Raw genomic sequence first — 14359 nt, 5'->3', positions numbered from 1 at the left:
TCACTGCTTCGGGAAACAAAGGATGCAACAGAATGCAGAGCTCATTTTTAGCTTCTGAATTCCGAAAGCCTAGCCTTCAGGGAGGAATGGGAGAATGTCTGTGCACGTACAAATTTAGAAAACTGTAGCAAGGGGCATGTGGGAGACTTGAGACTTGGGGTGGTCCCTGAGAACAGACAAGCTTCTCCTCAACTTTCAGCTGGACAGTGTCAGCTGGGTCTCAGGGACTGGGGAGCACGAAGAATTGTGCTCTTTTCCTGGCGGGGAGTGCCAGGAAGTAACAAAACCCTCTGAAGAAACAGCTGTGTGCTGCATTTGGGCAAACAGGGCCTATCTAGCCCAAGGGCCTAAGAATCTCCTGGGAAAAGCAGAATAAAATTCTGAACGCTGAGAGGGGTAGGGGTGACTCCTGAACGGGTCTTTGGGTTGGTGGTAGCCTTAGCAGACTGATGACAAAGGACCAGGAGAAAATGAGGACATCTCAGTGGATGTGTGATTGGATGAATACCAGACCAGACCGCCTTTCCCACGTTGGGCACGCTAAGAGGAAATGCCCTAACTTTCGACCAGTTCCAAGGAAAGTGAGGAGAACTTTGAGTCGACCGCAGTTAAGTTTCTGCCACTCTGGCTGAATGGGGTGACATAGGAACTCCGTTGAATTAGGAAAAATTCAAGGTCTATTTCTCACACACGGGAAACTGGAACCAGCTACACTCCTTACCCACAAGGCTTGGTATCACATGCCCCAGCCCCGTCCCTCTCTCTAGCCTCACCTGCCTCTCCCCCCTCCGATAGTCACAGTGGTGCTCTGTTATTGCCCCCAGCCCCCAAGCGTTCCCACCTAGGCCCTTTGCACTGGTAGTTTCCTCTGCCTTCCCTTGGCTCTCGAAATGGCAGTCTCCTTCTCGGTTTACATTTTGCTTCTTCAGACCATACTTTCCAAAATAAAACCACCTCCGTGTTCTCTCTCAAGTACCCTGTTTAGTTCCTTCATGACAACCGTAAGAATTTTTACTTTTTTTATTGTCAGTCTCCCCGTCTAGAATGTCAGCTTCCTGAGGGCAGGACCCTTGTCTGTCTTGATGTTCCCTCAGCAGTTAGCACTGTCACTAGCGATACCTGTGGCACGAAGGGTGGGCAGCAGTTAGGGAATTCGGCTTGCCACCGGCCAGTGGGCACTGACCTCCCTCCCTCCAGCCTTCCTGGGCCTCTGGCAGCCTTCCCCCCGACAACCCGGGACCAGATGCCGGGAGACCCATAGCCTCGGGGCTTAAAGACTTCGCTGTGCTCTATCCCAGGGGCTCAGCACGAGCGTGTCTCAGCAGGCCCATTTCCCCTCCTTCTGGTCTATCCTTCCAGCACCTCATCTGGGGACGACGGAGGGCCCATCGGGGTCTGGCGCACGATGCTTCTGGAAAGAGGACACAGGGCTTCGGCCCGAGCCCCTCTTCTCAACCGTCCTTCCCACGTCCCTCCCCGGCCTGGGGGCTCCTCCTTGCTCTGCCGAGGTTGCAGAAGTCCCGGCACACCCTTTAAAAGAGCTGGACTTCTCCTTCATCTCCAGGCCACACTCCTAGCATGAGCCCTCTTCAAGTTTGGAAACATTTGCAGACACGTGGGAAACGTCTGCAATGGGGGCCGCTGTGGGACTCCCTGCCAGTTCATTACTCCAGATGGGGTGGCTCCCCCGCTTCCCGCAAGTACACAGACATTTCCACAGCGAGGGCCTCCCTTCCGTGCCTGCCCTCTGGTTTCTCTTAGCAGCAGTCACCCTGTGGCATCGCTCCCCTTAACTCTAGCCGCCAGCGGGGCCTGGAAACAGTTGTTTTCTCCCTGCTAGGACCCACTGTTCTCTCCCGAAGGCAAAGGTCAAGTCTTGGGGACTTCTGGGACCTCCAGGCAATGAAATACACAGTATTCAGAAGAATCATGGTGGGTGGCTGTGTGGATGTTACTGAGGCAGATCCCTGGGTTCCAGATTGGAGCCAGGAAACTGGCTTTTCCAGACACATCCCAGTTGGTTCTGATGAGGCGGTCCAAGGACGACACTTTGATTCACGTTGGGCGAGAACGTGAATGCAGGGCCCTCGGGCTGCTAGTGCCCAAGTGAACGCTCCTCTCAAGTCCCCCTCAAGAAATGAAAGCATCTTGAGGCCAAAGGCCCTGCCTTACTCAGGACTCTAGTGCAGCAGGTTCTCAGGCTGGATTTCATCTCGTGGTTCTGGACCACCTCCTCCACTAGATTGTAAGCCCCTCTTTGGAAGGGACCAAATCTTATTCGACAATGTGTGCTCAGCAGAGGGCCTGGCACACGGCAGCTGCTCTGTGGAGATGTGATGAGGACACAGCCGCTTTTATTGAGATGGTCGTTTGCCTGTGGTCATGCTGGTGTGGCCACGAGGCAGCTACCACAAAGACTTGGGTTCTACCCCTGAGCACCCCTTCTTCCCTGAGGACCCCAAAACTCTCAGAACTGGAGCCTGATCTCTTGCTGTTGGCTGAGCTGCCACACTTGAGGGGAGGGCCCAGGATTCCCTCAACCTCTCTACCTCAGGAAAGAGCAATGAGACGAACAACCTCCTCAACAGGGAATCTGCACCGAAAAAGCCACCTTCCATGCGGCCAGACTGAAGCACTTGCCTACAATTCTCAAAACCTGCTGCTTATTAGTATCACCTCAGAAGCTACACCCCATATCAATGAAATCTGAACTGATGGTGGGACAGGTGATTGCAATCTGTTGCAAGTGTGAGCGCCACTGCCCTACTAGGCAGGACAAGACGGAGCCCAGCACATGTCAGAGGAAGCACGCGGCATGGGCTTGTTTGCATCCAAGTTTTATGAGAAAGAAAAACAACTGTGGGAAACCGCAACACTGAGGGGTGGCCCAGGCTAAGTACACTTGGTAACTCTCACTGGGAGAGGGTTGGAAACTACTTGGCAGATTCCCTAAATCAGTAAATCAGATTCTGATGCAAATCATCACAAGGTGATCAATGTCCCCTGCCTCAAGGCCACAGGCAGAGAGACAGGATCCCAGGGGGGGCCTAGGAGATGGGACCCTGCGAAAGGCAGCTGTGACAGGGGTGTCTCTCAGAGACACCCGTTTCTGGGCTGGCCCCGCACGCTCTCTGGGCTCTGGGCAGGGAGGCGGCGCAGGCGGTTGGCTCGGCAGAACCCCGGGGGAACTTGAGTGGGGACGGGGGCTTGCTGTCGAGCCGGCTCATTTATACTTTTTGGAGGGAAATTCCCGCCGGCCTTGGCCCTTGCCGCCGAAGTTGCGCACCCGGTGGATGGCCTGCAGCTGTTGCTCAATGGTCGCCGTGATGTTCACATCATCCGGGATGTGCACGTAACGGACGTTACGGCCTGTCACGAAGAGGTCATCCAGCTCGACCTGATGCCCCCAGCGGTCCGTGTAGGTGACATTGGCCAGGCGGATGTTCATGAAAGCGTCCACGTTGTCTATGCGTCCGCGGGCCACGCTCTCGTCGCGCAGGTCCACAGTGGTCACCTGGCCCTGGAGGCCCTGCAGCAGGATAATCAGGCTGTTCTCAGAGATGGTCCGCTCCTTCACTGAGTGGCTCACGGCCATTCTTCCACACCGAGGGCTGTCAGCTGCGGGAGGAGGAGCACACAGACGGGAGCTGTAGCAGGCGAGCGGGCCCAGTCGCCAACTCCCCTCCAACAGGCCTTACGCGTAATTCCCAGCGCAGACTTCTGCAAGTCTGCCTACCTCCCCGGTTTCTGTGTCTGTGGAACACCCTTCGATGCCAGGTGCCTTACACATCTCACAGAAGCCTCACGCTACCCGGCGAGGCCAAGAATTACTCCTACTCACTTCATAAGTAGGGAAAATATGGCCAAGAGACGTTAAGTGACTTGCCTAAGGTCACACGGTTGATAAGCGGAGGTGCTGGGATTCAAATCTACGACTGCCTGACTCCAAACCCCACACCAGTACTCCCCAAACCTTGCCGCATGTTAGAGTCACCTGGTGAGTTTTTACCTGCTGCCACACCCCAGAGGTTCTGATTCATTTGGTCAGGGGTGGGGTCCAGGTATCCTCTTTTTCAAAGCTCCCCAACTAATTCTCACATGCATCCAAGTTTGAGAAGCGCTGCTCTAAATGTCGTTTACACCCTTGCTACTCAAAATACGGTCTGTGGACCGGAACTCTCAGCATCACTCAGGCACGTGTTAGGGATATGCAGAATCTCTGGTCTGTCCCCAGACCTGCAGAAAGAATCTGCACTTTATCATAACCCCTGCATGAATCACCAGAAGTTCTCAAATGTGAGTATCAGAATCACCTGAGGACATGTTAAAACGCAGAAAGCTGGACTCCCTCCCCCCGCCCCCCCCCACTTGCAAACTTAGTAGGTCTGAGGTGGAGCCCAAGAATGTTCATTTTTAACATGTTCTTAGTTAACAGAGACTTGCTGGTCTGGGGCCCGTGCTCCCTGAATGACTGGTCTACACCATACGGCCACCATTTAAGTAAATTGAAAAAGAACAACACCAAAAACATGGCAGCATATAAAACACATAGGTTTTGAAGGCAGAGAAAAATAGGTTGAAATCCTCACTCCACCTACAAACTCTGTAAACCAAGGGCAGTTACTTCATGTCTCTGAACCTGTTTCCACATCTATGAAACCACAGGCTAAATGAGGCTAACAGAATCTCACTGAACGTACTTTGCTTTCAACACGCCCTGATGTTGTATCAACGTGACTGTCTCGTCTATCCCCTCTTTTGAGACCCTGAGTGGGAGGTGGTGGGGCCTTCCTCCTTACGACCTCACTCAAACCCGAGCCGGGCTGTGCAGGACAGCATCAAGCGTGGCAAGCCAGACCACACCACCGATGGGGGGATTGGGCCGGGGGTGTGTGTGTAACGACCCCCCACGCAGGCTTCACCAGAATGCGCCCAAGCGAGGGTTAGGGCTGCCCGGTGACTGCAAAGAGGCAGTCCTGGGCTTTAGGATGGGCTCTGCCACTTCCCAGGAGGGCGACCTCGAGCAAGCCGCTTAGCTTCGTCGAGCCTGTTGGCCCATCGGGAAAATGGGGACGACGAAGAACCTTTACTCACGGAGCAGTGGGGGTGGGCGTGGGGAGATGGAATCTACTCCGCAAATCGGGAAGGAAGCGCTTCCCCCGCTCCCCGCCGCCTTCCGGGGTTCCGGGCGCCCCCGCGCTCCGCCCCGGGGTCCGGGACCCACCGCGCCGGATTCCTTCCGCTTCCCGGTCGGCTTAGTTGCCGAAGCTAGCGAGCGCCTGGCGGGGCCGCCTCCCTCCCGCGGCGGGACTAGGAAGCCATGGCAACAGCCTGGCCGCTCGGTCCTCCCGGAGCATAGAGAGCGCGGCCTGCGCCGGTCCGCGCCACTGCGGCGGCGCTCGGAACTACAATCCCCAGAACGCCTCGCGGGCGGCGTGCTCGCGCACGGGCGACTGTGGGCCTGCGTCTTGGAGTCTCTCCTCCCCGGGAGTCATTCATTCTTTCAACAAATGTTCATTGAGGCTTCCTCCCAGGCTCTGGACACAACAGCGGTGACCGAGGAGACAAGCCCCCTGATCTGGAAACCCTTAAAACTACTTGAGGGGGGGGGGGTGTGTCCATAACAAAACAAGAAAATTATAAGAGTCCTTCAGTCCTGGGTGGCTTCTTATCGGATGGTCAGGGGTGTCCTGAGAAGGTGACGTTTGAGCTGAGATCAATGACAAGAAGCCAACCTTGTGAAAACTAGGAGAGGAGCACTTCAATTAGAGGGAGTAATTTGTGCAAAGGACCTGGGGGAAATGGCGCTCGCCAATTTGGAAAAACGGAAAAGCCAGTCAGAAAGGAGAGTAGTATGCCAAGAGGTGGGAGACGAAGGCAAGAGCTTCAGCATGTAAGGCTTTGTAAGCCAAGGTAAGGGGTTGGATTTCCCGGTTAGGAGTGCAGGCTCTGGCCGCAGTGCCTGGCTTCAAATCTGCTCCCTGCTGACTTTTCACAAGTTAATTGTCCTTTTTGTGCCTCAGTTTCTACAAGTGCAGTTGATGGGGTATCAAAGTGGGAGTGACATGATCTGATTTACATTTTTCAGAGGTCATTTGGTAAAAGCTTTAATTTCCCCATTAGAAAAAAAAAAAAAAAAAGGATGTCAATCTCGGAGAATTGACCTTCATTGATACATGAAAGCACTTGGCTCCCTAAGGTGTAGGCTTGTTTCAGTCCTTCACTCTCATTCATTGATTTCCAGCTCCCCCACGAGCCTTCCCCTTCTCCCAAGGATCACAGTTGGTCTCTCTCGTCCTAAAAATAGAAACTGCCTTCCTCCTCCATGCAAGCTGCTCTTGGTTCTCCTAATCTTCCACACAAGGAACTTCTCAGGAGGCCCCTACACCCGTGGTTCTCTAAGTGTAATCTTTTGTCCAATTTCCTATCTTGGTGAGGCTGGATTTCCTGCATGCACTTCAAGCAAAACAACGTATTGCAAGGGACTGAACGCAGAAGCACATATGAAAATCTAACTGACTTCTGTTATGACAGGCATTAAAGAGATTTGCAAGAACACAGCACAATGTGACTCTTCCCATCAATTTTTTTCTTTTTGAAAATACACTTGAAAATTATTTTTAATTAGTGAATTTATTTTTGAGAGAGAGAGAGGGAGAGAGAGAGAGGGAGAGAGAATCTCAAGCAGGCTCTGTGCTTTCAGCACAGAGCCGGACGTGGGACTTGATCTCATGAAGCATGAGAACATGACCTAAGCTGAAATCAAGAGTCTGACACTTAAAGGGCTGAGCCACCCAGCGTGCACCGCCCCCCCCCCAAAATAGTCATTTTTATACAAAAATATGTTAATGGGTCTATTATTGTTCTTTTACAATGAATTAATACTATAATTTTATTTCACCCTTCGAAAAAGTTTGAGAATCGCTACTCTGTCTTAGGGCTGTCATCCTCTCACTCAACTCTGTGATCTGGCTTACTTCCAAGACTCTACTGACTTCTCTGGCAGGGGTTACTGATGGTTTATAAGGAGAACCTTTCTCTCCTTAGTCCTTACTTTCATGATCCTTCTTAGTGCTTGACTATATTGTCCCTTCTCTTCCTTGGTATTCCGCCCCTCCTCCCCCACGGGGGGCATTGTATCATTTGGTTTTATGGATCTCTGGTTGTTTATTCTCCCATCTCTCTCCCTCTCTTTTTAAGCCCCATTTCATTCTCCTGCTTCCCAACACGTGTGCTTTCTCTTGGGCTGTATTCCCAGCCCCACCCTCAACGTGGTCACATCTATCCATGTTGTCTACTACTATGTGCTGAGTTTCTTGTCTAGATCACGGGCACAGTCCACTCTCTGAAACTCCATTTTCCAGCTGTCTGTTGCTCATGCCCCCGTGTCTTAGTGGTACTTGAAACTCAGCATGTCTACAAGATAAATTTGTCAAGTTCTTCCCAAATCAGTTGTTGCCCTGAATTTTTCTATTTCTGTGGTTGGTTTCTACCACCAGTTTTCAACCATTCAACCACCTTGAATAAATATGATAACTTGGATCATTTTTTTATTCCTTACACCTGTCAGTCACTGATCCCTGCAAATTCTTGGAAGTGCGTCTCCCACCCCTCGCTTGTATTTTTATTCTGACTGCTGCCATCCTAGTTGAGACCCTCTTTCTCTCACTTGATTCATTATGAAAACCATCTTACTGGCCTGTGTGTCTCATGATCTTTGCCAACAGATTCAAAGCACAGTTATGATATTACTTACCTGCTAAGAAAACTTTTGATTAGTTAACAGAATAAAGGTTCCAGTGCTGACATTGATTTGATTTCACCTCACCTTCCAGCTGGATCTCTTTTCAGGTTCTCTACTCAAACCCTCCAACCAGTGTTTCCTAAAGTGTGGTATGGGGACAACTTGCCTTAAAGGAATGCTGTTTCATAGAATCAGAAGTGGAACTCGGGAATCTGCACATCCAACAATGCACACTACAATGTGAGGCCCATTGTCTTCCTCTCTAGTTAGACCTAGCCACTTAGCAACTCAGACAAGCCCTGAACTCTTGCCTCTTCCTTTGCTATCCTGCTCCATCTGCCTGGGATCCTCTCTTGTTTGTCTTTGGATGTTAAGTCCAATCCCTACTTCAAAGTCTGGTTCAAGTGCTGTATCTTTCTGAAGTCTTCACCGATAACCCTGTTTGGGAGTGATGTCTCACTCCTAACCCCTATAGCATATTGCTTGCTGTATGTTTGCTTGTTGTATGCAGACTTGCATACTTATTTATGTAAATCTTAAAAACAATTTTTTTTAATGTTTATTTTGGCCAGGGGGGGGGGGGGATTGGTGGTGGAGAGAATCCGAAGCAGGTTCCAGGCTCTGGGCTGTCAGCACGGAGTCCAATGCGGGGCTTGCACTCACAAACCACGAGATCATGACCTGAGCCAAAGTCAGACACCCAACCGACTGAGCCACCCAGGCACCCTTATTTACGTAAATCTTACTTTCTCCCCTACTGGTCTCCTGGGTGTTGAGACAGAGAGAAAGCCTGAGGAGGCCCAAATGCTTCACATTACAAACCAGAGTTACATGAGGAACACCAGCTTTATGAATGTGGTGAGAAGGTGATAGGGATCTGGATGAAGATGGCAGCAGTTGGAATGGAAAGAAGTGCTGAATGTTAAAGACTGAATGGAATAAGAAGACTCCCTGGAGGCTGATTAGATCTGGAGTATGGGTGGGAGGAGGAGAAATCGATGACTAAAAAAAAATTTTTAAGTCTATTTTTTTAGTACTCTCTATGCCCATTGTGGGGCTCGACCTCACGACCCTGAGATCAAGAGTCTTATGCTCTTCTGCCTGAGCCAGACAGGCACCCCTCAATGATTTATATTTTAACTCTGGTTATCTAGAGAGATGGTGGAATGACCCTGTGGGGGAGATCCCATTTTTTGGCTACTCAGCCACTAAACTCCTTTCCCCACAGTTGGGGAAATCAGGCATGCTATGCATTTTGAGTGGGGTTTGGCTTCCCACTCCAGATGACTTCAGGGCCAGATATTGTCTCTCATCCTTGTTGGCTATGGCATGGGCTGATGACCTAAACTCAGGCGTTACCAGGTTCTAAATCTGGAGCAAGTGACATAAACCAGCATGGACTTTTTAGGCATCGTCCAGTCCTCATTCTTGGGGTTGCTGCTGGTGCCAGCGTCCTTTCCTCTGCTGCCTGCTTACCCTTGTTTCCTGGCCATTTTCTCCTGGTTCTTCAGTCTTCCTGACAACTGTGAGTTCCCAGAGCCCTGTAAGTCGATTCCTTCTCTACTTAAGTAGCCAGAATTGGTTTCAATGTTTTGCAACCCAAAACCTAGACTAGTGCTGGGCCCACTTGAACTGAGTTCATTTCAGGAGCCTTGAATTCCCATGTTCCCTTTAGATGAGCTGTTAATGGTTCAGTTTCCAATTGTCGGAGAATCACAGAATCCCAAGAGGGCAGTTCCCAGGTCACCTGCTCCAGCTCAGCACCCAGTGCCCTAAAACCCCTCCACGGTGCTCAGAAGATGCACTGGTGACTAGCGGCTCACTTTGCTGCCAGGCATTAGACTCCGTGGTCAGATGTTCTTGGTAACTTCTACCCATTGCTTCTAGTCCTTTTCTATGGAAAACTGTCCTATTCTGTATTACATTTAATTTTAGAAGTTTCTCTATGCCTTTTGAAAGTGAAGTAAATGTGGGGCACCTGAGTGGCTCAGTCGGTTGTGTGTCTGGCTTCGGCTCAGGTCACGATCTCACAGTCCATGAGTTCGAGCCCCGCGTCGGGCTCTGTGCTGACAGCTCAGAGCCTGGAGCCTGTTTCGGATTCTGGGTCTCCCTCTCTCTCTGCCCCCTCCCGCTCGCACTCTGTCTCTCTCTCTCTCAAAAATAGATAAACATTGAAAAATATATTAAAAAAAAAAAAAGAAAGTGAAGTAAATGTACTAAATAAGCAAAGATGTCAGTGTTGGACACCAAGTTGTGAGGTGATGTGGAAGATCTCAGGGAAAGTGAACCTGCAGCGAGGCGAGGACAGGGGTCACGGAGATTTGTGAGTCAATAGTAAGAGTTGAGAGTAATGGCCTCTTGGAAAGAAAAGGAGGCAAACGCTTGGCAAAGAATGAAGGTTGGGTGCTGCGGGGCGGTCTAGGGGGCAGGGGGAGGGGGGAGGCGAGGGGAGAGTGAGGGGCGGGGAGAGAGGCTAAGGGTGAAATTGGGGTCATCTGGCAATTGACCTGGCCATTCTGACAGCCTTTGAAAAATGCCCACAGCAACAGCATCTGTATCATGCTGGGCAGTCCTCCGTCAGGAGCCACCGAGGGAGAGAGGGGAAGTGTGGGCACAAAGTAGGATGTGAGCCACCGGGGCCGAAGGGGGAGAGAATTTTGGGAAGCAAATGGAGCTTAGCAGGGCCGAGAGCCTTCCAAAGGCCAGGGGGAATGGGGAGGAGAGAAGGCCATCGCACCTGGCAGAGCGGGCGGAGCCTGGAGGAGGGGAGAAGGGGTCTGTGTGGTGACGGGAGCATGTAGGAAGGAGGGGAGGGGAGCCGGCCAGGAAGCCTGGAGCGCGGACCGGACGGGCGAGTGAGCAGAGAGGAACTAGGACAGCCTGGGGAAGCAGAGCCCCAGGGTGTGGGTGGGAGCAGTTGGGCTGGGGGTGCGTCCTCAGCAGCCGTTCAGACCCATGTCTGAGGTGCAGAAAGGAGGCTGGGTGTGACTGAGGGGAAGAAGGGCACAGATAGAAGACGCGCACTGAAGTGGGGAGGAGAGATGAGGGAAGGCACGGGAAGCAGCTGTCACAGAGGCCCGAGAGGTCTTTAGGACACCCAGAAAACCCGCGTCGAAGGTCCTTGGCTGCTACCGTGACTTCTTGAAAACCCGAAAAAACCAATAGCCCCAGTGTTTCGAAAGGAAGTTAGAGAGTTTAGTAAAGACAAAGGAGGGCGGAGTGATCTGAGGCAAACGTGCACGTCCAGGATTTAGGAGCCCAGGGTCTGCTCCCGGCTCACCTGGGCCCACGCCAGCTGTGTGGCTCCACCAGGCCTAATGCAATTAGGGTTTTGTGTGGTTCGGGGAACTAACAGAGAAGGTAATGTTATTTTTGTCAGCAGAAGCACCACAGGCCAGAAACAAAAAGAGTGTGTGTGTGTGTGTGTGTGTGTGTGTGTGGTGGGGGGAGTGTTACATTACTCAATAATCCAGAGTATCAAACAATCCATGGGCCATTGGAATGCATTTTGAAATTCTCATTTGAAAGGGGTGAGTTATGATCTGAGAATTTACTTCACACGAATCACAAAGCTATGTGGGGAAGATCCAACTGTGACCGGGTTTCCTCAATCCAATCCCTGGTAAACACTCCCTTTGACCCCCTCTACAGTCAGCTGTCCAGGAATTTGGCAGCTGAAGAGGAGTTACCCAGGACCTAAAACAAAGAGAGTAAGGGACAAGTAAAGGTTGTATTAGTTTTCAGATTTTAATTTGGGTCTTTATAATGGAATACTCCTTGGCAACGAGAAAGAATGAAATCAGGCCATTTGCAGCAACGTGGATGGAACTGGAGGGTATTATGCTAAGTGAAATAAGTCAGGCAGAGAAAGACAGGTACCATGTTTTCATTCATATGTGGATCCTGAGAAACTCAACAGAAGACCATGGGGGAGGGGAAGGGGAAAAAAAGAGTTATAGAGAGGGAGGGAGGCAAACCATAAGAGACTCTTAAACACTGAGAACAAACTGAGGATTGATGGGGGGTGGGGGGAGAGGGGTAAGTGGGTGATGGGCATTGAGGAGGGCACCTGTTGGGATGAGCACCGGGTGTTGTATGGAAACCAATTTGACAATAAATTATATTTAATAAAAAAACAATTTGGGTCTTTATGATTAGGCACTATGGCAAATAGGTGTATTTTCTAAAATTTGCATTTCTCTTCCTCTGGTTTCACATGGCTTAAGTTGGCTTCTCTCCTGCATGTAAACTGGCCACAAACCAGGTGCAAGTGGACGCAGGAACGTGCCCTTGTTTAGACCTGGGGATCTCCAGGATCTGGTTCCCATGCTGGGGTTGGAAAAAGTGAGTTTGCCTTTAAGAATTGTTAGATACTCACATGGACCATGTGAGGTGACTTTCCTCTTAGAACTGAGAGCTAAATGCTCTTTCCCACCCCTTTTTACCCCCTTCACTGTTAACTTTTTACGTCTTTCTTCTGGGAGCCATTAAAGACCTTTTGTTCAGAAGACGTTTCTAGAACTTTGCCTTACTAATCTGTAGGGCATTCCGACACTATGTGAACAAGAGTGGAACAGGCTGAAGCTGAGCTGGGAGGAGGTCGGTCACAGAAGGAGCTGGAAGAGTAGATCTACCCCCAAAGCATGGAGTGGGGGGGGGGCATACGTATAGATTCCAGTTTTCAGCTCCCACCTGGGGAGGGGCCAAGGAATCTGTAAACTCAACGCCAGCTTGAAGCCAGTGAACCAGTTCTTTCTCTTTCTTCCAGATGAGGGAACTGAGGCTCAGGGAGAGTGAGTGCCCCAGAGGCCATGGTGAGTTTGAGGCAGGGATGGGGCCACAGCCCAGTGTCCTGACTCTGACCGTGGGACGCCTTCCCCTGACGCACACTGAATACTGTGTTAGGATACCCTCGGACACGGGGCCTGGTTTTAAATGAACACTGATGAAGTGCTAGTGCTCAGTCCACATTCTTGCCGGATCAACCCCCGTCTTCTGTTTTCTTTGCCTCCTCCTGCCTCCCCTGCTTTCTCTGCATGTCCTCAACCACCACGCAAGTGAACTTGTTTTTCTCAATAGCTGTGCGAGTCTAGAGACATGAAACGCAAAGGTTGCCTCATCACAAGGCTGTCCTACCAGAGATCTGTATCTTGTTTATTTATTGAGGAAGCAGACACGTTTGAAATCATCCGCATGGCTCTGGGATAGGTGAAGGGAGGTGGCTGCTTCTCAGCAGCTGGTGGCCCACCTCCAAGGCTCCAGGACAGGCCCGGAGCAGGCCGTGGAGTTTCGGTTTGTGGCAGTGTGGTGGGAGCCTGGCCCAGAACAGGAAAGAGCCTTCCCCTTCATCTGTCCCCCCTTCAGGCCGCCCCAACTGGTAGCCAGAGTGCTTAAAAGAGGCTAAAACAGGGGCGCCTGGGTGGCGCAGTCGGTTAAGCGTCCGACTTCAGCCAGGTCACGATCTCGCGGTCCGGGAGTTCGAGCCCCGCGTCGGGCTCTGGGCTGATGGCTCAGAGCCTGGAGCCTGTTTCCGATTCTGTGTCTCCCTCTCTCTCTGCCCCTCCCCCGTTCATGCTCTGTCTCTCTCTGTCCCAAAAATAAATAAACGTTGAAAAAAAAATTAAAAAAAAAAAAAAGAGGCTAAAACAGAAGGCTCTTTGTAAGCTGTTAACAGGTGGCATGATATGCGTCTCCTCCCCAAGGGACCTTCTGGGGGGTTCTGTAGGTAAGGAAGTGTAACTTTCATTCGTAGGAAGCAACTTAAGTTCATTTAGTGATTTATCTTTCTGTACCCAAAAGCTATGCCTTCGGCAGGCTAAGGGCAGCTTCCCTGCCCCTCACATTCCAGAATTATGTCTGCCTCCACTCTTGCCACGGCATGAGGGGCCGGAGGGGTCCCTGTGGCTGGCTCGATCTCAGGCAGTGATTGGCTCAGCTCCGTTTCTCTCTTGCCTTCTGCCATTCTGGGTATTTCTTCCATGGGACTGAATGGACCTTGACCTCTGGATGCTGGCTGGCCCTGAGCCTGCCAGTTACTGGGTCCAGGATGAGCCTGTGGTGGTGGGCTAATGCTCCTTCTTTGAAGCAATTAGGGCTGCCCTGGCCTGAGATATTTTACATGGATCTCAATTAGACTTGGCTTCCCGCCAACGGAAGTAACTCATCTGATACATGAAAGGGAAAGTGCCACACCACGTGTACCTCCCACATATTCCACTCACTTAAGGCTCTGTCTGGCCACTGATGGTGAAGCTGAGATGGGTGTCACAGCACATCATGCCGGGGGTCTTTAGAAGGCAAGGACACTAAGCGGCAGAGGAAGACCCTGGGGGTGAAGAGTACATACCAAGCAAACTATTTCCTTGGCACACGCTTCCATATGGCATACGTCCACACCACATATGGATAGCGAGGTGTGCAGAGGAGGACAGATACCCACATGCTCTGCGCGGGGGCCCAGCTGCGTGTTCCCTGTAGTGGCCTTACTTACTCTGCCTCTGAGGTTACGGTTCCCGGGGTGCCAGGCAGAGGAGGGCTGTCTCAGCTGGGCCCCAACTGCCTTCCCCACCCATTTCAAAGTCGCTTACAAGGCAGAGTACATCCCAGGACGCCTTG

General features: G+C 51.3%; 1 protein-coding gene across 2 annotated transcripts; it reads right to left on the bottom strand.

Annotated features, from left to right (window-relative positions):
* Positions 1-1005: 1005 nt before the first annotated feature.
* On the bottom strand, positions 1006-5394 carry LSM10 (LSM10, U7 small nuclear RNA associated). Of its 2 annotated transcripts, none has more exons than XM_047870726.1 (2): positions 5095-5394; positions 1006-3618 (listed from the first exon to the last, which is right to left on the bottom strand). In XM_047870726.1, the coding sequence occupies exon 2, from the start codon at positions 3593-3595 to the stop codon at positions 3224-3226; it is 372 nt and encodes a 123-aa protein (XP_047726682.1). In that variant the 5' UTR covers positions 3596-3618; positions 5095-5394; the 3' UTR covers positions 1006-3223. The 2 variants fall into 2 exon arrangements, with proteins under 2 accessions (XP_047726682.1, XP_047726683.1); XM_047870727.1 differs by having other exon boundaries at positions 5225-5394.
* Positions 5395-14359: the final 8965 nt, after the last annotated feature.

Source organism: Prionailurus viverrinus, chromosome C1 (assembly GCF_022837055.1).
Source record: "Prionailurus viverrinus isolate Anna chromosome C1, UM_Priviv_1.0, whole genome shotgun sequence".
Classification (NCBI taxonomy): domain Eukaryota; kingdom Metazoa; phylum Chordata; class Mammalia; order Carnivora; family Felidae; genus Prionailurus; species Prionailurus viverrinus.
Note: the sequence above shows the minus strand (reverse complement) of the source record. Positions and strands in the feature narration are given on the sequence as shown.